Source organism: Pelodiscus sinensis, chromosome 1 (genome assembly GCF_052426305.1).
Source record: "Pelodiscus sinensis isolate ZL-2025 chromosome 1, ASM5242630v1, whole genome shotgun sequence".
Classification (NCBI taxonomy): domain Eukaryota; kingdom Metazoa; phylum Chordata; order Testudines; family Trionychidae; genus Pelodiscus; species Pelodiscus sinensis.
In genome coordinates, this window is record NC_143052.1 from 17,065,549 (window position 1) to 17,093,531 (window position 27,983).

Sequence of the window (27,983 nt, forward strand, 5' to 3'; positions counted from 1 at the left end):
AAGATGTGTTGTTCATGATCATTCGAACCAGGCGTATGTATGCGCTTGTGCATGCACAGAAACCAGCAGATTTCTCTCTTAAAAGTAGAGCCCTGAAAATCCGTGGGTATCCAAGGCTCATTTTTTGTGGCTACAGCTATGAATACAAGTTTTGTACATAGAAGCTTGCAAATCTGTGGATATCCACTTTATATCTGCAGCTCATTTTTGCAGCGAGAGATACAGAGGGCTCCACTTAGCAGCATCCACAGGTTGGCCTGGTGCCCCCTGGTGTTGTATCCACATGGTGCCTAATACAGAGCCCTGCTGACCTGCCAAGCCCCAGTTACTTCTTGCCAGCCACTCAGAGTGGGGTAAAGAGAGTGGGTACTGGAATGGACATGAACAACACTTCTTGAAGAACAACCGAAGATGAAAATATGGTTACCTTCTCAGAAGTGCTTGTTCATGTCTATTCCAGTCAGGTGACTCATAAGCCTAAGTTTCTGAAGGTGAGGTCGGCGACTACTACTGACTGAAGGCTGCATGGTTTCTGGCCTGTTAAGTGATTGCACAATGTGTAGTGAAAGTGTGGACAGAGAATCATATTGCTGCTCTGCAGATTTCCTGAGTAGGGATCTGTGCCAAGAATGCTGTGGATGAAGCCTGCACCTTGGTGTAGTGCACAGCATATGGAGGTGAAGGAACTCCTCCGAGATAATAGCACTCACAAACATAGGGCACTATCCAAGAAGAGATGACCTGAAAGGCTAACCTTTCATTCTGCCCATCACTGCTGCAAATAATTGGACCAATTTCCTGAACGGTTTCATCCTCAGGATGTAAAGGCCTGTGACCTGCAGACATTCAGAGAGTGGAGTTTTTGTTACCGACTGCTGGAATGCGGCTTAGCTTAGAATACCAGGAGGAAGATGTCCTGGTTGATGCGGAACTGTGACACCGCGTTCAGGAGGAAAGCAGGATGAGACCTTATCCTTATAGAACACAATGTAGGGCCCTGAGCTCAAAAGCCTTTCTAGCTGAAGGTATCACTAGCAGGAATGCCACCTTATACAAGAGGTAGGATAGGAAGCGTGTTGGTAATGGTTCAAACGGTGGTCCCATTAAACTAGAGGATCAGGCTGAGATCCCACCAGGGATGGGCTGGCAGACCTAAGGGTACAGTTTGCAAAGTCATTTTAAGAATCAATAGACTGAGGGGTTCACAAATGCCGAACAGCCGTCTGTGTGCTGGTGGAAGACTGATATGGTGGCTAAGTGAATCCTTACTGACGAGATGCAGAGCCGTTACTGCTTCAGATGGATACGGTAGACCAGAATAAGTGGCACTGAGGCTAGCATTGGGATGAGTGGTAACCAGACTGAAAATCTCTTCCACTTGAAGTAGGTGGCTCTTGTAGAGGGATTCTTGCTGCCAAGAAGGACTTAACTAAACTGGTTTGAGCACTGGGTTCGTCCATGGAGCTTCTACACCATGCGGTGCAGTAACCTGAGGTTCGGATGTTGGAGGCAATAGTGTCTTGCATCAGGAGGTCCAGGAAGAGCAGTAGGGTGAGTGGAGCTTCCACTGACATACCTACAAGGGAATGTGTACCAGTGCTAACAGGGCCAGCTGGTGCTATCAACATGAGTTGAACTTGTTCCCTCTGGATCTTGAGGAGTACTTGTGAACAAGCAATATGAGCATAAAGGAGATGACCTCCCCATGGGAAAAGCAACATGTCTTGCTGGAGCCCAAACTGTGATTTTGGAAGGAGCAGAACTGAGGACACTTCCTGTTGTATTGTGCAGTGAATAGGTCTATTTAAGGAAATCCCCGCCTCTGGAAGATGCAATTTGCTATGTTTGGGCAAAGGGACCACTCGTAGCTATTCAACAACCTGCTGAGATGATCCACCAGCTTCTCCTGTACTTCAGGGAAGTACAAGGCTTGCAGGTGTATTGCATGTTCTACACAAGAGGCCTACAGCATGAGGGCTTCTCAGCACAGAGGCAAGGAGCTTGTACCCCTCACCATTTGCTGATACAGAACACTGCTGTTGTATTGTGCATCATAATTGATTGACACTGCCATGTTAGCTGTCTCTGGAAGATCTAGCATGCCAGGCACACCAAATTCAACTGACATTGATGTGGAAAGCCAGATCCGCTCGAGACCAGAGGTCCCCGAGATGAGCTCCTTATCCCACATCTGAGGCATCCAGCACTAGTGACAGGGACGGATGCAGAGAAGCAAAGGGGAATCCTGAGCAAGTCTCCTGAAGATCTACCCACCACCACAGGAGGGAGTTGAGCATCCTGTCAAAGCTGTCCCATGCTGGTTGATACACTGACACCAGCCATGACTGAGGAGGCCTGATCCTGGTGTACTGCCCCACGTAGGTACAGGCAGCCATGTGTCCGAGAAGCTTCAGACAGTTCCTTGCTGTGATGGTGGGAAAGTATCTGAAGCCCTGAATGAGATCAACTAGGCCAGGAGTGGGCAAAGGGAGCTCGGCAGACTATATCCAGCCTGCCAAGTGGGTGGATCTGGCTCTCAGACGCCCTGCTGCTCTCCCGCCCCCCAGGCCAATCAGGGTTTATAGGTAAGGGGAGTGCATGAAGTCTCCTCCTGCCCTGCAAAGGGTGCATGGCGCTTAGAACGAAAGTGCTGCGTGCCCCTTGTAAGGTGGGGGCAGGGAGTGAAAAACTTCCTATGCTCCCCCCACACCTAATTGACCTCCCACCGCGTGGGGTGCAGATGCATCAAGGGAACTGTCAGTCGTTCAGAACAGCTGGCAGTTCACTCTAGGTGGGTGGATGGCGAGGGCAAAGACTTCAAGTGATCCGCCACCCTCAGGTAGGGGAGCACAGAAGTGTCCTGGCCTCGCCCTTTCCAGGACAGCCTGTGGCCACTTCAAAAATTAGTGACATGGCCCCCCATCTAAAATTATTGCTACCCTTGAACTAGGGACTGAAATCTTGCCTCTGGCAAGTATGCCCTGGCTTGGTTTGAGCGCAGTATTACCCCTACAAACTCTATCCTCTGGACTGGACAAAATAGATTTTGCTTCGTTTTAAGGGGAGACCTAAGTTGTTAAAGTGGTTCTGATGAACTCCATGTGAGCTTCCACTTCTGATTTGGAGTAGGGATGTTAAAAGGTGTTTAAGTAATCGTGTAACCACTGAAAATTTCAGTTATGGTTACATGGGGGGCTGCAAGTGGCTCCCTGCAAGTGGACTGAGGGATCTGGGGCCTCTTTGTGGCTGCCTCCTATCTCTGAGGAGTGGAAGATGGTCCTCTCTCCTGCTTCTTCTTTTTCTAGGGAACTGGAGATGAAGATTGGCACCTGATCATCTTATGGTCTGTGGTGCCGCTCCCTGTTAGGTGCCGAGTTGCGTGCCAGCAGCATTGGTGCGCTATGCACAGAAGAGATGTTCCATGCAGGATCCATTGACCTCAGGTCAGATTAAGGGGGTAGCTGCCTCCATGAGCAGGATCCTAAGCCTTTGCTCATGATCCTTAAGTGTCTGCAGTCAAAAACTTTTGCAGATGCAGCACTTTTCTTTTTGGTGACTCTCATCAAGGCACTTCAGGCATTTGGGGTGAGGAATCACTTTTCAGCATAAACTTGCCACAGTTCTTGCAAGCTTTGAACTCTGGCAACAGAGGCATGCCCTGGTGCAGGGAAAAAAGGAAGAGGGTACACCCTTACACTAAAAAAAACTAACAAATATTACTAATGACTATACAAATGAGAGTAGGACACTGTTAAAGGTGCTTGCTGGAGCAAAAGCAAAAGGTTCCAGCTGCCATCACTTGGGTAGATAGAAGGAACTGGAGATTGTCAGGGCAGCAGGGTTCTATATTAGGCACCATGAGGGCACAACTCCAGAGGACTGATCTGACAGATGATGCTAAAGGAAAAATCTTCCGGCTTCTGTGCGCACGTGCACACACACCCTTGATTGGAATCGACAGGAAAAGCACTCGAAGAAGAACACATCTTTTCATACCGTTACCCATAACTAATGTCTTGAAAGTTTACATTTTGAATTGCTAGCATTCTTGTCCTTATATTCCAAACATGGTAATTTATCTTTTTTAAATCCTGTGAGATAATCCAAAGATTAAACTGCTAAAGTAGAGCTCTCAAACCACCTAAAAGAGAGTTTTTTATTGCATCCATTTCAATTTAAGGGAAAACAAAAGGAGGCAAATTGACCAAAGTCAGTTGTTTTGGATTGTACATAGGATGTAGTGATTCTGCTCATAAGAATAGCGAGAGAAAATTCAGTGTACATATCTGCTCACTGTTGCAGAAACTAAACATAATACAATCTGAATTACAGTGGGTTTCCCATTGAGTCAGAAAAATGTAGCATTTGTTATATCCTTCACTTTGGAGAACAATTTGTTGAAGGGAAAGTACAATTTAATCTCATAAACTTTAACAAGTTTTTTCTTTTAAGGAGCAGGATATTTTAAAAAGCACAGAAGTTTGTCTTATTTCTTGATATTTATCCCTGTCAGATGTTCCAGTTGATGAACAGATGCAGAGCTTGGTACAAACCTGATACCATAGCTCTAGTTGAGTACTTATTTAGTGGTGGTATCTGAGATGTGGTAATATCTGAGATGTGGAGCTGCATGAGGTTGTTATTACTAAAGACACAGATTTGTTTCACAACTGACTCTTTACTGAAGAGCTGAGCAGTTAATAATTGGACTATTCTGCTTAACCAACTGAAGCCTGCAAAAAAGCCATGAAAAGTCTGTTGCAGCTAAGAGTATACTAGCAAGTTTAGTAGAGTAAAAAGTTAACTTTGAGGAATGCTGTACTTTACTTCCTTTGCTTACCTAGCACACCTGTAAAGTACAGACAGTGACTTGGCAGACAAACAGCTGGCTCGTTTATCTCCTAAAACTATAAACCAGTAGTACACTGCTTTGAGCCATACTAGGGTAGGTCACACTAATATTGTGCTACCTACCTGCATGAAAGCAAAATCCTCAGGATGAGGATTTGGGAATCCATATTGCTAGCCCACTTGTGAGATTTCTGCACCACTAAATCTGAGTCCAAACTCTACCCATGATCTATCACCATAACAACATGTGGGGGTTACGAAGTTCTGAGACAGAAAAAGACTCTCCACAAAACACTCAGCACTAATGACACATTCATAATGACACTTAATGTTCTCATCATGCTTTATTTTGAACCTTCATTTTCTCTCTTCCCTTAAAGGCAATGTTTCAGATATTCTGATAGTTTCGGCATGCACTTCCTTACCTCAGTGACGTAAGTGCCAGTTAAAGTGGAGTGGGATCCCTCTTCACGTTTCAGGTCTGTGTCTGAGATCTCCTCTTCTGATCTTCCCATAACCCCTTCTATCAGTTCAGTACTATTTCTGCCACTAAATTTGGAGGAGTCATCGTCAATATAGGCAGACTGCTCTTCATCGCTCAGCTTGGACTGATGCATTTCATCTGGAAAAGTATCTGCTTCCAGAGTACTCGGAGGATCTGTCAGGTCAGCTGACTGAATGTGCGAATCGACAGTAAGTTCAGCTTGGGTTACAGAGGAGATGTCTTCAGTAGCAACAGTGCGAATTATTACACTTGGCGTGTGGCACTGCACTGTGACATTATCAGCTGCATTCAGCAAATGTTCTGGCTGTAAGAAGTATTAACAAAGGACACAAAAAAATAATATTCAGAAGTTTTTTTTAATCTGTCTTTTGTCATACAGAAGTTACTGGGGTCAACAGATGGCTAACTGGGTGAAATGTAATCGTCTGTAACAGAGGAGATCAGTGGTTCCCAACCTTTTTAAGCATATGGACCCCTTTTCAATCTATTAACATTTCATGGAACCCCCCCTTTCTGAGGGAGGAGGGAAAAAAGAAAAGTAAGGAAAGAAAACTTTGCACAGATCCCCTGCAGTACTGTGGTCCGTGGACAACAGATTGGGAACCGCTGGTCTAGATGCTCTGATGGTCCCTTCTGGCCTTCAACTCTTTGAATCTGCAACCTGGGTGAAGCTATTTTATCTAGTTTTTAGATGAGTACATAAATAGAAACACAGCAAGGTAAAGTGAATGAGTAGCAGAACTGCAGCCATAACAGAAGGGGTCCTGAATTTCTCTAGACTGTAATCTTGCTATTAAGCAACATTTCTTCCTTTGTGTTTGTAACAAAGGATAGTGATAAGCATTACTTAACTTGAGACAGCAAAATCATCAGCACTGATGAAACCAGATACCTTCAGCATCAAAAGCACGAGCTCATACCACTTAAGTGCTTAAAGGAACATAGTTTCAAGAAATCAGAGTTCTAGTTCTATAACTGCAACAAATGTTCTATGTGACTTTCAACATCTTTCAGTTTTTTACCTCTGCTAACAAGGCACAATACTTCCCTATCTTACGAAGGTATGAGAATAAATTGACAGTTGTGAAGATTTCAATAACATCCAGATAATTAATCCTACAAAGTGGTAGATAACAGATTTTAATTTTGTTAAAGCCAACCAGTAGAGGGAGACACTGCATGTTTAAACCTGTTTAAATCTTCTATCAAAGCACTCATCTCCATTAAGGACTATACCTATACAAAGTTTCAAACTTCAGCAAGTTTTCTGCTGTCTGTGGTTTGAAGAGGAATTTTTTTAAATGGGAAATTTTCACTCTTTAATAATTTTAAAATGGCCAAAATAATTTTATTTTACCTGTGACTGGACAAAGAGAAAGTATGGAAATTTTCAGCTCCAAAGAGAGTATTTTGGAAAGTGACGAGCATGTCAGAAAGGTCTATGCACTGGGAACTACTTTGTAACTTTAGCAAATGGAGGCAATCAACACCTGAAGTAACAACAGCAGCTGCCAGGCAATAATTATTAGCCCACCCTTTCCCCAGGATGTTTCAGCTTGTTAACTGTTGGAGATACGTACGGATAAGGCATGAACTATGATCTGCTCTGGGGAGGCAGGAGCGGCAGCAGCTGTCAGAGTCACTGTGGGACTGGTAGTCAGTGTTAAAGGAAGACCTTGGTTTGAGCTTGTCTGTAGCAAGTAAGTGCCTGGAGTTCCAGTGGGCTGGAGGTGGAAAGACTGAGAAAGAGGGGGGAAAAAAATCAATACAAAGATGCCCCTGCTTTCTGAATCATGTTTAAGGCTCCTAATACAGTCATGTATAGGGAGTCCAGCTAGCTAGAAATCATACTGGAATAATACCTTCCATGTTTTAGTAACCACAATTTAACAGGAGTAACTTTAAAAAGCTCAGTTCCCTTCAGCAAGCTAAATTAGTGAAGAACTAATTATCTGTAATCCTGGCAACTGCCTCTCTCCCCTAAGGACTTCCTCATAAGGGTTAGTATAGGGTTCTGTTCTGTCCCCCCTCCTGTATGGCAATGGATAGAATAGTTACTACAGAGACATGGCTAAACTGGAATGAAAATCTTGAATTGCATTGGCGAAGGAATCTTTTTATACAGTTTACACTGAAATTAAGACTCTGGTAAACGCAGAGTCTGATACCCTAAATCCACTTGGAATTTACATCCACTGGTAGTTTAATTCTTGCCTGCCCCTCCTTTCCTGGCTTTGATCCAACTCCCACTGAAGTCAATGGAAAGAACCAACAGGAGTTGAATTAGGCCCTGTCTAGCCAAATGGAAAAGGGGAGACGAAAAAGATGCCAGCAACCCATGGGCGGGAAAGATCAGGAGAAATTCTTGACTTCCTGGTCTTGCTCACAGAGGGGAGTGAAGAGGAGCTAGGCCACTCTTGCCACAACTGTTCAATGAGGATATGGCATCCCAGGGCCTCTAGACCAGTGTTTCTTAAACTTTTTAAGACCAAGGAACACCAACATTTGTTTTTGAGGAACACCAAGGATTTTTTGTTTGCGGGGGAGGGGGGAGAGGGGGAAACAAGTCGGGGGGGAAGAAGGGTCGGGGGGGGGGTGAGTTAGAGGGGGAGCTATTAAGAAAAAAAAGTCGCCTGCCCCTTTAAGGGTGGCCATTTTGAATTCTGTTGTTCTCCGCAGCACACCTCCGACTGCATGGAACACAGTTTAAGAAACACTGCTTTAGACTCATTTGCCACTGCAGCAGTAGTAAAACAAAAGGTGAAAGTAAGCAGGTGCACCCTGGTGCGCAGCTCCAGCAAGAGCTGGCTGAGCTGTGGCAAAAGCCAGCAGGAAGCTATTTAAAGAGCTGGCAGAGCCCCGGGTTGCAATAGGACAGCACTTGTAAGTTACTTTCACCGCTGAGTAAAAAGAGAATATGCGCTAGCAATAATGGGATGAATGGTACAGGAGCAGGGCTCTTTTGTCAGCAAGAGACTCATGTTATAAACTTCACTTAAATCACATCTAGGCTGGCCTTTTGCTGTGGATTTTGTAACAGACGTATACTTTAGAATCACCATTGAAACTCACTCCTCCCCCCTTCCCAATTTTGAAAGTCAACTACCATATCTAACAATTTAATTGCATTTCAAAGATAAATGTGATGTTGCTACGCAAGATCTATATTACTTACTGGGAGAATCTCAAAGGTCTGTAGTGTTCCACTATTTAGTGTTATTGTCTCAGAGTCAACAGCAGTAGCAGGAGAATCAGCAGAGGCTACAGGAGTAGGAGAAAAAGAAAAAACTCATGGAACCCAAAATGTATCAGCACAGAAGGGTGTCAGCAGCATATTACTCACTCATACTACTGAAAAAAGAAAGCTAACCTCTGTACTAATAGCAAGATTTGTATCTGTATCTAGACTCTTTAAAGAATCAATTTTACACAAGAAGAAAATAGAGGGGGGAAAAAAGTATGATTAACAACTACATAGGGATTGAAAAACAAAATGGCATTACAAGGATCTAATGATTTATGTTTGCAATGACATTTTAAAGACATAATATTCTGGAATAAGTATTAATAAGATAACTGGTGTAAATCAGTGACAAGTCAATGCAGCTATGTTCTGAGTTGTTTTACACCAGCTGAAAACTGATCCTTTATTTGCATTCCTTTCTGTCCTCCTGTAATGTGTATGTGCACAAATTGATGAAGTGTAAGATACACTCAAGTATATTTAATCACATTGTACATAATGGCTGCAACCTACTGAAGGTGCAGATGATAACACTAAAGGAGTTTTGACTGTTCCATGGGGTTACTGCAAGCAATTTTAACAGTAAGGAGGATACTAAATAGAAGCTATTGATATTAGACATTTAAAATCAGCATGTCCAGATATTTGCTCCCCACAAGTTTTAGAAGCACTGGCTGAGGAGCAATCTAGACTATTTTGATTTTCCATAAATTGTGGAAAACTGGGGAAATTCCTGGGGGCTGGATAAAAGTTAATGTCATGACAACACTTAAATAAGGTAATCAGGATGATTCAAGTCATTATAAGTCTATCAGCCTGGCACTGCACTTGATTAATAAAGAATTAACAGAGAATCATACAATCAATGCCAAGCAACACTGGGTTATGGAAAACCCCCTCCTGTCTCGGAGCTGCTCTATGGTAATAGATTATAAGGTTGGTCGATAATGGGGAGTAGTATTGATGTAATATACTTTATACTTAGGCTATGGCCACAAGAGTGCTGGGAGTGAGCATCCAGGCCATGGGTGGGCAATAATTTTTAATGGGGGGGGCACTTCAAGATTTTGGTAAGTGGTAAAGGATCACACTTCTGTGGAGGGAGCACGGGGTTTGGGATGGCAGGTGGGGTGTAGAATGGAGTTTGGATGAAGGAGGGAGTTATGATCTGGGTCAAGAGCTTGAGGTGATGGGTCCAGTAGAGGTTATGGGTCAGGAGATGATTCTGGCCTGGGGGAAGAGTGTGGGAGGTCTGGGAGGGAGTTGTGACCTGGGAGAAGGAGGGGGAAGGGGTTTGGGTGGTGACATGGGGTAGAAGGATGGGGAGAAGGGTCAGGGGGGGGGAATGGGTGCAGGAAAGAATTTGGCTTGAAGGAGGGAGACATAGGTGAGGTGCAGGGTCTGGGAGGAGTGGGGAAAGAGTGGGGGGCAGAGGCAGGCTCTGGCTGAGAAGCGCTTACCTAGGTGGCTCCCAGGTAAGCAGCTCTGCAGGAATCCTGCCTGTGTGCTGGGCAGGCTGCTCCAGCACAGGGAAAAAGGGAGAGGAGAGGCTTCATTTGCTGCCCCTGCTTTCAGCAACATTTCTCATCTCCTATTGGCCAATGGGAACTTGGAGATTTTGCTAGGAGGTGGGGACACCGTGTGAAGCTTTCTCCTCCCGGCCCAATTTGCAGAACAATTAGCAGTCTGCTGTTTAAAGTGGGTGGAGCTGCTCTATGATAAGGGTGTCGGCAAGGCAGCTGTGGGCCAAATTTGGCCCGCAAGCTGCTTCTTGCCCACCCCGATCCAGGCTCACACAGACAAGACTTGTGCTGGGGAGGCTCAACTAATGTGTTGAAAATACCAGTGTGGACAGTGGGTCACTGGTGCAGGCTTAGACTAGCTACCTGAACTCAGCCCCTGTAGGGCAAGTGGGTTTGTGCTCAGGTGGCTAGTGTGAGCCGCCACCAGTGCCCCTAGATCCACACTGCTACTTTAGTGCACTAACTCTAACCGAGGGGTTCTCAAACTTTCGTAACCCTTTTCATACACCAAACCTCTGAATTTCCCCCACCTTACAAATTAATAACACATTTAACACTATTATAAATGCTGGAGGTGAAGCAGGGTTTGAGGGTGGAGGCTGACAACTTGTGATACCCCATGTAATAACCTTGTGACTCCTTAAAGGGTGACTACCCCAAGTTTGAGAACACCAGGTCCTACCCAACTAACACAAATTGGTCTACCTGGGCAGGAAGGCTTATTAACAGTTGTAATGTAAACATACCCCTAGACTTTTGTAAAGCATGTGACTTGGTACTGCATGACACCTTGGTGAAAAAACCCAGATGATGCAAAATTAACAGGGTATACTTCAGTGGATTCAAAACCGGCCAACTTTTACATCTTAAAATGTAAATGTAAACGGAATCATCACTGAATAGGTATTTCTCTAGTGGGATCCTATAGGGATCAGTTTTTGTCTCTAATACTTTTATCAGTGAACAGTAAGAAAACATAAAATTACTACTAGAGATGTGTTAGTATACATGTTTAAATGTATAGCTGCCTCTGTATCAGAAGCAGCAGAGTGGGAGAGGAAGAGGTAGGAAATATTAATTTACAACTTATGAGTTTAAGTGAAAATATTATATGAACATAGTAAATTTCCAGAACTTAGAAAGAATAATTAAAAATGTATATTGCAATAGAACCCAGAAGCTCCAAACCCTATGTACTAGGTACCATATGCACATATATGAAGACAGTACCTACTCTGAATTATTTACAATCTCAGAACCTAAGTGGCATTTCAGTGATGGAGGGGAACCTATATAGAGCTGTGAGAAAGGTAAGTGGGGATGTGTGTGCATGTACAGCCTGTAACAGAATCCCCACCTCAGACCTCCAGGTGGTACTGCAATACAGATACATTTGTAATAAACTACAAATGATTGCCCAGAGTCACATATCAAGTTTGAGGTAGAGTTGGAAATGGAACCCAGGTTTCCCAACTCTGTCCTGTCCTATAACCACATAATCCAAGTGGCACTCAAACATAAACTCTGTAAAATACTTTAATTTCATCATCCTCTTAAAACTGTAAATGTTTATTATAGGACAATAACAAGTTGAGTTTCAACTACTTACAGACATGAGTAATCTGGACTGGAATCTGCAAAGCTGCCATTGGACTCGGAGAGCTACCTGCATTCTCTTCCAAGTGAGCCACTCGAATCTGTACATGCTGAACCCCTGAATTAGAATGAGTGCTCGGTAACCCACTTTCAGATTTATTCTCTGAAAGCTGGTGTCCTGGGTTGTTTTTTTGGTTCTCATGCAGCTGTTTAAGACCTTTTATTAGCACTAAGGGAAAAAAAGAACATTCATTCTCAGACATGCTGGAGAGAGACATCTGGAATTAACACCATGCATCCGATCTAAACTGAGGAGTTCAATCACTGGACTCTTCATAACTTCAAGAGCCCTTTAGGTTTGTGAGACCATATGCTGCTGGTAGGGAAAGCAATCCAAGTAGAGCATCACTGATTTACCATCCCAACGGGAGTAATTGCTGGAATATTGACAAAAATAAATGCTTCCCAATTGCTTCTCTCTCTGCTGCCTTGACAAACAAGTTACTAGCCCCATCCCCATGATGTTTCCTATGGCTATACGTGAGGCCTGTGTCCATATGAAATGGGGATCTTCTCAGGCATTTGCAACAAACATATTTCAGCAATAGTTTAGGCTCATGGTCCTTTGATCTGCCTGGCTAGAGCCAGAGTTACTATTCCCTGCCTTGCAAAGACCATGTGGCAACTCTCTGATTATTAACCACCAGAGAAATTGGGAGGGAGACACTGAGCAGGCAAGCCCAGCATCTAAAAAAGTCTGGCAATGCTGAAGGGCCAGGACAGCATGAAACCTGTGAGAAACCATGCAGCTTTCCATTTGAAGCCATGCTTTGTTTCCTTCAGTTGAGTCCCTGACAAGACGATGCTTTTTCAAGGAGACATCATAGCTAGCATGGACTCTGAAGATGAGAACCTTGACAGTTTTGAGTGCGATCACAGGTACTTCTTGTGGGAGAAAGAAGACAAAGGACAGACTGATCTATCTGATGCTGGCTTCTATCAGCAGAACAGACAGGAAAGTTGTCTAGATGAGCCACAGATTTGCTAGTGTCTGGTAATTCCCATCGGTCTTCTGTTCTCCATTTTTTGTTCTCTTTGTGTCTTATTAATCTTTCTCTGCCTTTTACTATCCTTTCCATCTATCTGTTCTACTTTCACTTTTTACCTCTGTCTGTTTACCACTTTGTTCCTCTGTCTGTCTTATACATTTAAGTATTTGTTTAAACCCAAATTCCCATCTGAATTCTCTCTCCTCTCTTTCTATTCTAACAACCACCATTCTGAACTAGACAGTGTTTTATGCTGGTATGTGTTAAAAGACCAGTCTCCATTTCAGCTGTGCCTTGGAAGTAGGCAACACAGATGCCCATTAGTGATTCACTACTCTGAGTCAGCTATTCCTCTCAGGTCTAACAAGCTTGCTACACCGAATACACAGTAAGGATGTTAAGGATCGAGTAAACGACTAATTGTGTACTCGATGCAATATGTATCGACTAGTTGATAAGGAGCAACTGCAGCTCTGCAGTTTAAATGCAGTAAGAGCCAGGTGTGCAGATAACCTTGCTCCTACTTCATTTAAACTGTAGAGCTGCAGTGGGAGTAGGTCCAGGACCCAGTGCTGATATAAAGGCAGCAAGGAGAGGAGGAGAAATAAGAGTAGTCAATTCGACTACCCAGTAAGCGTAGGCTTATTGGGTAGTCAACTATTCTACTACTCTTTTACATCCCTAATATACAATTGTCATAGAACTTATCTATAAAATATGTGTGGTATCAAACAAAAGCTGGTGACATACTACTTGTTACCATCATTGTGAAATGTATGAATTCATACTATGAGGAATTACGGATAGTTATTGAGACTATGCTTTAAAGTCTGTAACCAAATGAAGAAACTGATTTCTTCCTGTCTCTAATACCGTGGTCACCAACCAGTAGATCTCAGGGGCTCTAAGAGTAGCTCTTGAGCTCTCTCTGAACTGCGCACCTGCACAGTACATTTACATTAGATTTCCTCATTTGAGGAGCAGCTACTCACAAAGCAACAACACAGGCGAGTAGCTGCGAGGAATGGTGGGAGCTGGGAGGTCGGGAGGGCTGAAACATTCCAGCAAGCTGACTGTGGCTTTCAGCTGAAAGCGGCTGCCCCGCGCTCCAGCTGATCGGCGGCTTCTCCTCTGCACCTGCCCACATGGAGCTTGGTGCACCCTGGCTGAGCGCCATGGCCAGCTGGCTGGGCAGCCACTTCTCTTCCCTCCAGCCCGGCCGCCCTGTGCTCAGCCCAGGGAGGCTGCGTCTAGCTCCAGCTGTGCTGGAGCAAGCTTCCCAGGCTGAGCGCAGGATCACAGATGCCCGTCTGATGGACTGTATACGACTAGCAATCTCAGACTACAACCCAGACTTCAAGACACTGGCAGATACTGTTCAGTCATAGGTGTCACACTGAGACTTTGTTATTGGAAGAAAAAATAAATAATTATCAATACTTGATTTTAGATTTACAAAATAGCAGAGAACAAAATGTATAATTGTAAATGCTTCATTTGACATTTAAATAGCATGAATTAAAAACAGACCATTTATTTCATAACTATAAACATGTGATTTTAATTTTATATATTGCATAATTTAAAAATAAATTGTTTAACAGAGTGTATAAGGGCTGGGGATAGCAAGTGATGGGCAGGAGAATAGAGAGGGCGGGGCTTCAAGGAAAGGGCAGTGCGGTAGATCTTCGCCTGTTCTGAAACTTAAAAAGTGATCTTGGGTGTAAAAAGGTTGGAGACCACTGCTCTAATATATAACTTAAGTATTGTGGAACCAACACAAAGGAAGTCCCATTTGCTATAAGACAACAGGAAAAACCAGTGTTTGGGGGAACTATCAACTTAAGATGTGGCCAACAGACTGGAGACAAGCTCTAGGGGAGAAAAGTAATTTGGGGGTGCACTTCAAAAGGTCATGTTTCAAAGAGTTACTGGATTATAAGAAAGAAAAAATATCCCAGTGTTATCTAAGGAAACCTCTTCGATAGTGTACAGATATTCATGAAAATCTCCATCCTGGTTATGACAAAAAAAAAAAAAAAAAGGTTAAGTGACAGGCTTTTTTAGACAAAGATTATAGCCTAAATTTTAATCACCGGAAAGCATGTGTTACTTTTGTTTATTTGTAACTGTTTTTGCTTCAATTATTCTCTCTCAATATTCACTTTAATCTGTGAATCTCTGTTCTTTATTAAAAAACTTATTTTTGTTTTCAACACAAATAAATTACAGTGATGTGTTGTTATAAATGACTTAATCCTGAACTGCACAAAATTAGTTGTGTGCACACGGTTTTTTAGTTGTTTCTCGTGAAAAACTCAAACATATGCACACAACACTTTCACATCTCATTTTCTACAGAGAATCTAATTCAAAGCATGCATCTGAATACACAGGAGTGAGTCAACACCCAAATGAAGTGGTGGGGATGAAGCAGTGCTCTTACTGCTGCTGCTATTGTTAAGCAAAGCTTTAGCCTAGATAGAGCAGAGCCTAACACAGGCCTTGCAAGGCCCCAGACTGAGGCAGAGTTTACATTTAGACTACAAAATCTTGTATTCATATTTTTCTCTGCCTCTTACATCCTCTCCTCTCTCTGTTTTCTTATCCACCTCAAACACTATTTTCTTTAGAAGGGTGGGAAGGGTATATTTTTAGATTAACATAATTGTTTAAACGCAGAAATAACTTTGAACTTGTGTTGGGACATGCTAGAGAGTAGCAGGGTTACAAGAAACAGCCAACATGGATTTGTCAAGAAAAAAATCATGTCAAACCAACTTAATTTCCTTCTTTGGCAAGATTACTGGCCTAATGCATAGGGAAGAAGTTGTAGACAAGATCTATCTTGATTTTGGTAAGACTTCCCACATAGTCCTGCATGACAAGGATGTTAAATAGTGATTAATTTGCTAGTCGAGTAGTTGATGGAATGTCTATCAACTAGTCGATAAGCACTTCTGCATTCTGCCTTTGAAATGTACAAGAGCCCCAGTGGAGCTGGGGTCAGCCCGATTGGAGCCTGGGGTCAGCGGAAGACTCCCCGCTGGCCTCAGGCTCTACGTGGCGTGCCAGCTTTGAAATGTACAAAAGTACTCAGTGGGGGCTCTTGTGCATTTCAAAGAGGAAGCGCAGCATGGAGCCTGGGGCCATCACAGGACTCTGAGTCCCCTGCTGACCCCAGGCTTCATGCGGGCGTTTCCGCTTTGAAATGCTCAAGAGCCCCCACTGGGTACTCTTGTACATTTCAAAGAAGCTGGCATGCAGCATGGAGCCCAAGGCCAGCTGATCCCAGGCTTCATCAGATGCTGCCGCTTTTAAGTACCCCCCTTGTCCTCTCCCCCTGCTGCCTCTATCTGATAGAAGCAGCAAAGGGAGGGACAGGGTAAGCAACTAGTCGACTATCCTGTTTGCTTATCGGATTTGCTTATTGGATAGTTGACTAGTCCTTTACATCCTACGGTGTGATATTCCTACAAAGAAACGAAGGAAATGTGGGCTAGATTAAATTACTATAAGGTGGGTGCACAACTCATTTAGCAACAGTTCACTGTCAACTCGGAGGGTCCATCTAGTGGATTGTGAAGAGGTTAGTTCTGGGTGCAGTACTTGGATAACAAAGCAGAGAGTATGCATGCAAAATCTGTGGACAACACCAAGATGGGAGGGGTTGCAAGCACTTTGAGAACAAGATCAGAATTTAGAACAGCCTTGACACACTGGAGAATTAGTCTGAAATCAACAGAATGAAATTCAATAAGGATAAGAGTAAAGTACTAGACAAAGGAAGAAAACAAAACTAAACACACACACACACACACACACACACACACAAAACTACAAAATGGAGAATAATGGTCACTACTGCTCAAAAGGATCTAGGGATTATAGTGGATCCCATATTGAATGTGAGTCAAGAATGTGATTAAATTGGCAAAAAAGCTACTATCACTGTGGGGCTTATTAACAGGAGTATCAAATGTAAGACATGAGAAGTCACTGTCCCAATCAACTCAGCACTGTTGAGACTAGGGATGTAAGTGATTAATCGACTAGTTGACCACCTGATAAGAAAAAGCTTATCGGATAGTTGACCCATTAGTCGACTAGTCACTTCCCTCCTCCTTGCTGCCTCTATCAGAAAGAGGAGAAGGGAGTGCTGGAGGGAGCTGGCTTAAAAGTCGGTTCCCCCCAGCTCAAGCTCCATGAGAGGTGGCAGAGGCACGAGCACAGCAGCGGCCAACTTAGAAATGTACAAGAGCTCCAGTGGAGCCCGGAGCCAGCGAGGAATCCCCCCGCTGACCTTAGGCTCCATGCGGTGCTTCCTCTCTGAAATGTACAAGAGCCTCCGCTAAGGCTCTTGTACATTTCAAAGCAGAAGTGTCTGCATGAAGCCAGGTGTCATGTGCATTTCAAAGATTAAAATGCACAAGAGCCCCAATAGGGGCTCTTGTACATTTCAAAGGTAGAACACGCTAGTTCTTATCACTAATCAAAAGTGAACATCCCTAGTTGAGACTTCAGCTACTGTGTTGAGTTCTGAGTGCCACACTAAGGAAAGACATAGATAAACTGTTATCCAGAGGACAGGAACAAAAATGAATACCTGACCCTGTGAAGATAGTTTAAAAAGCTGCACATGTTTAATCTTAAAAAAAGAAAAAAGAGAGGGGACCTGATAATCTTCAGTATGTTAAGAGCTGTTATAATTGTCTGTGATCAATTGTTTTCCATGTTCCCTAAAGACAGGATAAGAAGTAATCCACCTAATTTGTGGCAAGAGAGATTTAGGTTAGATGATAGGAAAAACTGCACAAAAGCACAATTGGGCCCACTGTTGGTTGTGGCCTTTAACCATTTCAATAATAGAAATAATAAATACTAATAATCAGCAAAGGCAGGTGTCATTTTACCAACGCTACTACTATCTCAACTTGCATTTCACAATGAGAGCAAGGACTGAACGAGTGAAAATGGAGACTCAATTAGCCTTTCACCAAAGAAAACTGGATGGGCCGCTACATTCCACACCCTAATGACATAAAAAACTAAGTACCAGGTATTTACAGCCCAGACACACTAATTGACATTTTTTTTCTATTTTTTTCCTCTCTCTTTCCCTCCCCATCTCCCCCCCCCCCCCCCGCTATTTATTTGTATCCTGGACCCCTTACACCATTCATCTGAGAAAGTGAGTTGTGCCCACGAAAGCTCATACCACCACCTACAATTTTTGTTAGTCTCTAAGGTGCTGCAGGACCACTAGTTATTTTTTAAGTTTTTTCATTCAAGCAATGCTTGTGTCCTCCCAGAATAGAGATAAAGGACATTAGCTACAGACAGTAGTGGAGAAGCTTATACTGTCATTCTCTGTGCCTGCTCTGTTGACAATCAAGAGTCTAGCTCATGGTTGTCAATATGACATCTTTCATAATTACTAGGTTCACAGATTTTTTTCAGGTCATAACTCCATTTAGGCTTAACAACACCTATTCCTGAGGGATGTGTGAAGCAGTCTTTCTGAAGACTTTAAAGATGAGAACAAAATATGTAACTAATACATTACCAGGGAACGAAACATCTTTGTGGTTTGCAATCTGTCTTTTAATTGTCCACCATTTACTCCGAAGCCATTGTGGTGAGCGGACACTGCTCCATCCTTCAGCCAGTAGATCCCAATTGATCTCATTTTCATCAGACACCTCAAGCTCTGCTATCCTGGCAGGGTTATACAAAACAGAAGCTGTCTGCTGGCCTTTAAGGAATCTTACACATCTTTGCTTTTGTCATATGTAGTAGAGGCAAGGTGGTTTGCCAGTGAATGGTAAACCAGAGCTCAAAAATGGATTTAGGCTTCCAAGGCTCCATGCTGCTAGAGGTTAAGCAAATTCCAGATGTCAGAGATGGATTAGACCTATTAGGTCATTCTGTCCATCTCCCTGTCAATGCAGGGTTGTTCTTCCTTCTAAACCTATTATAGTGCTTTGTTCATACTAATTTTAAACCTCTCAAGCAATGGTGCTTCCAACACTTCCCTTGGGAAACTACTCCCCTAGTTCACTTCATTGGCAGGAAGTACTTTCTGATATTAAGCCTAAATCTTCAACCTCTTAATTTTATCCCGCCTCTCCTAGTTACACTTGTCTTTTAACCTAAAAAGCATCCATCCCCTCCTTGGTATGGACTTATGTCTCCCCTTAGATTTCTCTTAAGGAAGCTATACATAATTAACTATTTAAATATTTCCTCAAAATAAATCCCTCCATATTCTTTGGGTCAGGGATTATTTTTATGTATGTTAGCAAATACCTACAACACTGTGGGCTTTACCACAATCTGTAAGACTAATCATAATTTCTCAATTTCCTGCCATTTGTTTTTGCCTGTAAGATGGAAAAGCCCTCTTCATAGACCAAGTAATTGTATTGACTATACTTGCTAGCTAAAGAAACAATCCTAAAGAGATGAATTATGAATGGACAGACTCCGAGAGACTAAATGCATCAATACTATTTGCACACAAATACTATGAAACAAACAGTATGTATCCCAATTTACAATAAGTTAGGTTAATCATTCTGAATGTAAGTCATAAAGCAGTGACTAGTGCTCTGTTAATGTTTGGATTCCCTGCCTGTCTCCCCCCTTTTATCAGCACCCAAGAAAACTGTCAAACCATAATGAAAAAAATCAACTGGCTGAAAAATCTAAATTAAAAGTATTCAAAACAGAAGAGGAACTGAATGGCTCAGAAGGTTTCTAGTGGACTACTGAGCTTTTCACCACTTGGTTGCCAGTTCAACTCTAACTCAGGTAGTGACCAAAGGTGGTGCCATCCGGCATAGCCTAAATGAAATGAAACTGTGGTTTCAGTTTAGTTCCTGGCGGACATGTATCTACATTACAGAAACCACCACCACCACACTTGACCCTCATTGGCAATCTCAGCAGAGGCGCCAAGGACTGAATGGGCATGGAGACTGAACTACCCCTCCAGTTCAGGGTTGAAGCGCATTGGTGGCGCAGTGTATGGGAAGCTTGCACGGTCGCTGCCTGTGCTGTACCTGTTCTGTGGAATAATAGAAGACTTCAGTCTCCAGGGCTTTCAATCTGACACCTTTCACGAGCACTAAAATTCACTAAAAAAACAAAAACAAAAATAATGTTCAATATGAAATCTCTGGGAAGTGTGAACACAGCAGCCATTTTTGGAGTGTTCTTGAGATCTCTTAGTGTCTAGGAAATCAACAAAAGGGACCCCAACGGAATTCTACTAGTGTCACTTTTTTACTACAAACTTTTAAAACTGAGAACACAAACCTCAAGATCAGATTTATTTCATCCTCCTTAGTCCATTCAGTTCCGCCACTCTGTTTCCAGTTCAGATAGTTAAGCCATTTGGAACGGCACTGCTTTTCAGAGCGTGTTCCAACCCGTTCTGCCACAGCAGCCCACGATACCCCTTGTGTGACAATGTCACCTGGCTCTGTGCTGGTTAACTCATGAACCACTTCTGCTAGCCTCTTTTCTTCTTCTTCTGTCCATTTTCCTAGTAAAACAAAGGGGAAAAACATCCAAGTTAACTAACAGTACAAACCATCTTAACCTGAATAGCAGATATGGGAGCATACAGCATTTTGTGACTGGAAGCAGTACTTCATGGTTTTCAGGAGTTTAACCACTTGCATACCACAAAACAATCAAAGTATCCTGGATTAATACAAGAGTTGCCCCATGTACTAGGTACATCCCTTTAAAGGTCAGATGCTAAAATGGTACACCAGTAATGCATTCAAATGCTTGATGGTTTAGTACAGCAAGAAAAGAGTGAATAGTTTAAAGGCAACATCTTTGTCCCTGTGAGCAGTAAGAAAGGGAATATTTAGAATCTGTACTGAGAAAAACGAGCATATTCTATTCTAGTTGTCAACATCCTCCCTCTCATTCAAATTTCTTCCTTCACTACCTATGTATTTGTATGCCCATTAGCATAGCATATTAGTGCTCTCCTCAGAGGAACAAAACACTACTTCCTCAGAAATATTAAAAAGGAGACACACACCATGCCCCAATTGACAAATGGAAAACCTCACAATTTCCCACTATCAATCCTTATACCCCTGCATCAAGCCACTTTTAGCTCAATGTCAGTTTTTCTGCACAGTCTTATCTTCCAGTTTGACTTGTGTGCCCAAGGATGTTCCTGATCTAAAACAAGAATCAGGAATTGGCAGAGGGTGCAATTATACGTCAAGAGACTAAGCAGATAAGCAGACAACAACAGACAAGTCAGAAGAGGCTCCCTTTCAAGAGTTTTTCCCTGCCTCACCTCCTAGTGGCCAAGAACCCTCTTTTAGTACATCCAGGAACTCCACTGAGTTCCCTTCCCAGGGAACTACACCCCTACAAACTAAGTCACCAGTTAGCTACCTCAGTTACACATCTGGTGATTAGCTAAGTTGTAAAGGTTACAATTCTGATTTACAAATGCTTTTATAACTTCAACTCCACAAGTTTCTCTGGCAAAAAACGTAATTTCCATGAAAAAGTAACAGTGGTGAAGGAAAGAAATCCAGTCATGAGCTAATCACTAAGCTCTAACCTCAGCTTAGTCTGTGATCTCAGGCAAATCAATCTATTTTAAAACAAGGGTAAAAAGCTGAGACATCACTGAAAATAAGGGGACAGGTCCCTGAGGAGGTCCTGAGGGGAAATAATTCACAATATATTAAGGAGTGCCTCAGTCTAGATTAAGGAATTGTTATGGAATAGTGTATGCAGTTTTGGGTCACTGATTCCTAACATGTAGTGGTGGTTAAATTATTAGCCTATTTTAGGGCTTTCTATTGCACACATGATGATAGCATCCAAGCATGTACATTTCATCTTTGCAGTAAAATATCCTTATAATACTGAGTAAACATAAATGACTAATCTCTTGCTGTCAGAACACCTTGCAGCATAAGATCATAAAATCTCACAAACTGAGCAGCTCAGCTGTGTCAGGGATGCAAAACATAATGAAAAGCCTACGTGCTCTAGGAAGGAGTGTTTGTGATTCAATATGTATGCCACATTCACTCAGGGTCACTGCCGAAATAATGGGCCAACGTCGTGCAAAGAGCTGTTGCTAAAAGTGCTGACTTCAGATAAGACATAAAACCAGAGTGCCAGGCTCCTTGAGTGTCATTAAACAATCCCATGGGAAATTACATGGGTATTAAAGTCAGCATCCTGGCCAAATTTCAAGCGGGCAATTATATTTTGGCTACCGAATTTCCTCTTTCATTTCAAGTAAAGCGTACTTCATTTCCTGTACTAAAATATTATGCAGTGTTGATGTTTGCTGTTAAATAGTTGCCTTACTTAAATTTAGCAGCATAACTATAGCTTAGCACTGTGTGAAATGACACCCATAATATATTATGCATATATACATACACACATTTTTTATATATATATATATATATAGAGAGAGAGCGAGAGAGAGAGAGAGAGAGAGAGAGAGAGAGAGAGAGAGAGAGCGAGCACACGTATGGGTTTGTAAAAATCCTATGATTAAAATGTACGAAATACTTTGTAATTTGCCTTGATGAACAGTGCCAGAGAAACACCAGATATCAAGACCATTAAAGACCTACAAAAAAGTTATATACATTGTATTTTTTTGCTCTTCGTGATCTGAAATTAGAAATAAAAAAGACTTAACATTAAAAAATAAATTACCAAATTTTATGCTAAGCTTCAGACTGAAGTGAATTTCCTAGGCTATGTCTAGACTGCAAGCGTCTTTCGAAAGAGAGCGTCTAGACTGCACGCGGAACTTTCGAAAGAGCAAGCCGCTTTTTCGAAAGAAAGCACCCAGTGAGTCTGGATGCTCTCTTTCGAAGAAGCCCTATTTACATTCAAGAACGCCTTCTTTCGAAAGAAGCACTTTCGAAAGAAGGCGTTCTTCCTCGTGAAATGAGGTTTACCGCCGTCGAAAGAAAAGCCGCGTTCTTTCGATTTAATTTCGAAAGAACGCGGCTGCAGTCTAGACGCAGGTGAAGTTTTTTCGGAAAAAGGCTACTTTTCCCGAAAAAACCCGAGTCTGGACACAGCCCTAGAGAAAAGGAAATCTCTGAAAAGAAGAGAAAGCATTAACAATGGGGACAATGAGACAGTCTTAACTAGAACATCTTTTATGGATACCCATATACTATCGTATCTGTGTTATAGTACCATACCTGTGTTGCAGGTGTCCTTCATCAGCCTACATCGATCTTTCACAGATGAAGCACTTCTTCCCAGTGCAGCACCTATTGTTGCCCAATCATTACCATGCTTTATTCTTAACCTAAGCAAATACAGATAGTTAACATTTTGTTCAAATGACTGACTCGAGCATCATTCTTCAGTACATTGGACTAGTAAGAATGGTTATTTCTGATTCTTATTGCTAATTTGTCACATGATGCTGGAAGGCATTTAGCCTGGCCTTGCCTCAGTTTATCCAACTGTAAAATAGCTATAGTGATATTTACTTGCCTCAGAGGAACGTTGTGAGGCTTAATTATTGTTTGAAACATGCTTTGAGATTTTCAGATGACAGGTGTGACCCTCATTACAAATTCTGATCTATTTCCAAAGAGAGACTTTGCATATGGCACAGAGAATATTCATGAATATTGTAATAGGTGCTGAAAAACTGGGAATTCTATAACTCATCAGTCCAGGAAGCCAGCTTACAGTGTGTCTTGTCTCTCTACTTTCCTATTTTTAAAGCTTATGCATTCCCCTTCCTTCACAACCTTTCAGAGTGTCTTAAAATATTAATTCATGGTTACTTAATAATTTATTATGAAACCCTCTGGAATTCTAGGTGCTTTACAAAACACAAAGAATCTTCAAATGAACAGATATCCAAACAAAGAAACTCCATCTTAAATCCTCCATTCTCCCCTTCTTGTTCCCTTGTATCCTAATCAATCCAGTCAATTCTTGAGAGAGAATCTGGAGAAACAGATAAGTCTGCAGAATATCTTTGGGTCTGTCAGACCAAAAGTGTGTATTCCAGACACAAGGACCTCAGGTGATGTCTTGATGAAGTCTCCCAAAATTTGTTTTCATAATGTGAATCCTATGCTTGACCATTCAACCATTTCTACAGCTAACCACTAAGTAGCGCTCTCTCTCTCTCTCTCTCTCTCTCACACACTCACACTCACACTCACACACACAAAGGATCAAATTACTCTCAGTTATGCTTTTGAAAGTCTGAAATATAATCGGTTTCAATAGAATACACCAGTCAGAGTTTGGTGAAATGCTGTATTTATATCTCATCTGTCTAGATATATAATTTATATTTGTAAATATATCAGAGTAAAAAGGCAAAAAGTGCCTTTCACTGCTCCTCAAACTACTTTGGAGAGAAGAGTTATAGAATCATAGAACTGGAAGAGACCTCAGAAGGTCATCAAGTCCAGCCCCCTGCTCCAGGCAGGACCAATCCCAACTAAATCAACCCGGCCAACGCTTTGTCAAGCCGAGACTTAAACACCTCTAGGGATGGAGACTCTGTTATAAGTAAATAGCAGTCAATTTACTTATAACCATTAAACTGAAATGGTCATAGTGAAACCTTTATACAATTTTTTTTGAAAAACAGTTGTTACAAATAAATAACAAAATCTCGTGAATGCAAAACTTACTCCTTTAGTTTTTCAATTTCTTCAGGAGTATACCTACGCAATAAAGAAAAAGAACATCATTTAGAACAGAAACACCCTTTCTGTTAACCACACACTATGTAATATGAATAGCACAAAAGACAATTTCTAACTGAGGGAAACAATCTGAATATTGAAAAGCACATTAAAGGTAAATTAATCTTTTTTTAGTTATAATGATGTTTCAATCTAAGCCTCTTCACATGTACACAGTTTTACACTGATGTAACTCCTTCAATGGAGTTCTCACATGGACTTCTCACATATGAAAGATCAGAATTAGGCTGACTTATGCCTAAAAGAGGAGCTACTTCTTTACAGCACATTTTCTTCTATTTAATTGTGTGTCATAATGCTTTATAAATGCTTTATTTTTTTAACTAAAATCCTAATCACTACCTCAGGGGATATGTATCTCCATTACTTTACAGTTAGGAAAGGCAGGGGAGTTAAATGAATTGCCCTCTAGATTATGTCAGAGACAAGATTAGTACTCAGCAGTTCAAGGCCCATCTCTCAGTTCTGTGCTCACATCACAAATGCTCTCTACATCCTGGTAATCCTTTCATATTGAATACTATTCACAGATGCATTAGGCTTTAATCTTACAGTAGGCTACATCAATGCATACCCCTGCACCTATGAAAAATTCCACTGGAGTCAACGGAACTCCATACTAATTTATCCTGATGCAGGATCAGTCCTTTGGAAGCTCTTATACAAAATTATGGAAAGGAAGGAACTAACAATTAGGAAGGAAAGAGAAGATCTTATATAAGTCCAAGGTCTTTGTAAAGGACACAGAAAAGACAACTGGCCAACAAATCCTTGCCTCTAATGGGTTGTTGTTTTTATCTTGAACGTACATCTCCCTACAGCAGAGGACCAGTGATGGGCTGAACACTTTTCAGAGGGAGCTCTGGGAAGTGAAGGGAAAGAAGGAAAAATAAGATGAATCCCTTGTTAGCACCTAGCTACTAATCCTGCTAATTTATACAAAGTACCAGAAAAAGAAATCTAAAAATATTGTAAAGCTTAGGTAAAAGGGAATCATACCACCTGCTGGAAAATGATACCAGGAAATGAACTCAACTGCTGGTATGAGATATTAACATCCAGTTCCTGGACTGACTTGCAGGATGCAGGAGAAATGGTTTTTCACATTAAATGTTTTCTGTTTCCAAGTTTTCTCCAATGTGAAAGTTTTTCAATTATTTAAAACTGTCAGTGCCAAAAAGCATTAACAGAAAATATGCTGTGCATTCAAAAAACTGTTTGGCTATAATACCGTGGAATCAGACAACCAGGAGGTTTTTTTGGGTTTGCTTTTAATTTTCCCCTTCTATTTAGAGAAAGAGTCTTCTCTAGTAGACTGAGCTCAGTACCAGGAGCCAGGAACTACTGAGTTCTAAAGCTGACTCAACATTTACTTGAGTGAGGCCTTGGGCAAATTACCTACTCTTTCTGTTTCTCTACTTGTTAAAATGTAGGAGAGTTCAAAGAATAGTTAACCCTTGTTAAAACAATGTTTAGAAAATTAAAATGGTATGTGCTATCAAATGTGCTATCAGTATTATCAAACACAACAAGCACGGCTGCTTTGTGTATTCAATATACAATAAATGAATTCCATAAATTCTCAAAAACAACTGAATCAATAATATAGAACAACAATGGGCTGCCTGGCCAGAAATTCATCTTTATGCATGTACAAAGACTATACTAGTGATCACTGAAGTTCTGACAAGACTTTGTATCAACAGAATCAAAAAGGGACCTTGACTTTTCCCCCCTCATAAATCTCATAGCTACAGCCTCTAGTCTTGCTTCTCAATTACCTTTCATTTAACAAGAATGTATCCTTTTCCCAAATATTATCTAACTTATTACCACGTATTACCACAAATTACTCCAACAGAAATGCTGAATTATGAGATGATGGCTATCGCAAGTTCTTTACTAGAAGGAATCTGTGCATATCTTTTTAAGCTTCAACTGCTCTAGTTTCCTTTTATCCCTCATCTTGATTGCTTCACTCACAAGATACCATTTTCACTAATTAAAGTGGGCATAAAATAAAATTAACCCCCCAAAAAACTCCAACCCAAAACACTAATCATATCAATCAAATCATGTATCATTATAGGTTTTCATACTTTCCAACATGGTTTCTATCATCATACATGCGAAGAACTCTTCTATAAACTGCAAAGAGAGGCCGGTTCAAACCCCACGCAATAGTTCTGTAGAAATCTTTTCGTTCATCTTTTGACATCTCAAAGATAATTTCGGTGGCATCTTTTATTCCACGGGACTAGACAAATCACATTTTAAAACGAGATTTTAGACAAAACTGTGTATCATTGACAAACAGAAGTTTAAAAAATGAGAAGGTTGGTATATTATTCTGCAAGTTAATGGGTAATATTTCATAAAACTGTGGGTAAAATTGTGAACTTGAATTTCTAAATTAGACACCTGAATTTCTATTTGTCCAAAGAAGTGCAGAACATGCAGAAGTGCCTAACTCCCATCCAAGTTTGCAAGTTCTAGTAAGTGTATATTTTGTAATACAAAAAAATAACAAAAAAACAAAAAAAGCCCACGTCAACCTTGAGAAAATCATACAGACTAAATCTAAACTGATATTATTTAGCTCATGCATTGGGGTTTTTGTATTCTGAAGAAATGCTTTCATTAAAAAATAAAAAAATCAATGGAAAGCTAATTCTAAGACTGTGACGGCCCAACCGTATTACACAGGAGAACCACATAAATGTAAGCCTAACTTTGTGTGGGAGAAACAGATTCTACTTATTTTAAGAAGGTTTAAAGTCACCTGTATTGATTTATATTTTAAATTCAGCTTGTTTTGTATGTATTTAGAAAGATAATACTGTACATAGAAACAACCTGTTTATACACTTATGTAAACTAAAATAATGTAAAACTGATGACTAAATCCTGGACAATCATTAGTATATTGTGTTGAAGCAGGTCTCATGAAATGCTCTGTTGTGTTGTGTAGGGTCTGGGGAATGTAGTTTGGGCACCTCTGTTTTAACCTAAAATATTTCTTTATGTTGATGGAAACCCAATATGCAGATGAAGCACGGCAATATTCTACTCCATGCTTCATTTCCATAAGTTTTTGTGGAAGAAGGGTGCAGTATAGACGTAGCTGCTGACACAGAGGTAGCAGTGTGAGGTGGCAGGGCTCTCCCTGAGAGTGGGGCTGGGAGTGCACTGGCTGCCAGCCCCGCCGCCAAGGACTATCAAATAGTTGTGCAACCATTAAAATTTGATGAGGTTATACAGCTATTCAGTTGCATGCTAACATCCCTAGTTACAAATGCTAAGGAGAGAACACACCACTTTAGCACACTGATGTAAAATTTTACAGTTAATTATTCTGAATATGCAAGCTGGAAGTGCTGAGAGATAATCAATATGATTACAATAAAAATTATATTCGCTGCTTTTATGCATTAGAAACATTTTTGT

At 41.5% G+C, this 27,983-nt stretch overlaps 1 protein-coding gene across 2 annotated transcripts in view; it reads right to left on the reverse strand.

Annotated features, from left to right (window-relative positions):
* Nucleotides 1-27,983, reverse strand: part of DMTF1 (cyclin D binding myb like transcription factor 1) — a 54,228-nt gene that overhangs the window by 4,066 nt on the left and 22,179 nt on the right. For both annotated transcript variants that reach the window (XM_075926131.2, XM_075926126.2), the window contains exons 7-15: nucleotides 26,636-26,793; nucleotides 24,462-24,494; nucleotides 22,995-23,104; nucleotides 20,089-20,317; nucleotides 18,335-18,486; nucleotides 11,733-11,948; nucleotides 8,532-8,617; nucleotides 6,937-7,095; nucleotides 5,277-5,660 (exon numbers count right to left, since the gene is read on the reverse strand). In XM_075926131.2, coding sequence (XP_075782246.1) covers nucleotides 5,277-5,660; nucleotides 6,937-7,095; nucleotides 8,532-8,617; nucleotides 11,733-11,948; nucleotides 18,335-18,486; nucleotides 20,089-20,317; nucleotides 22,995-23,104; nucleotides 24,462-24,494; nucleotides 26,636-26,793 — 1,527 coding nt within the window. The remainder of the gene's footprint in view (nucleotides 1-5,276; nucleotides 5,661-6,936; nucleotides 7,096-8,531; nucleotides 8,618-11,732; nucleotides 11,949-18,334; nucleotides 18,487-20,088; nucleotides 20,318-22,994; nucleotides 23,105-24,461; nucleotides 24,495-26,635; nucleotides 26,794-27,983) is intronic.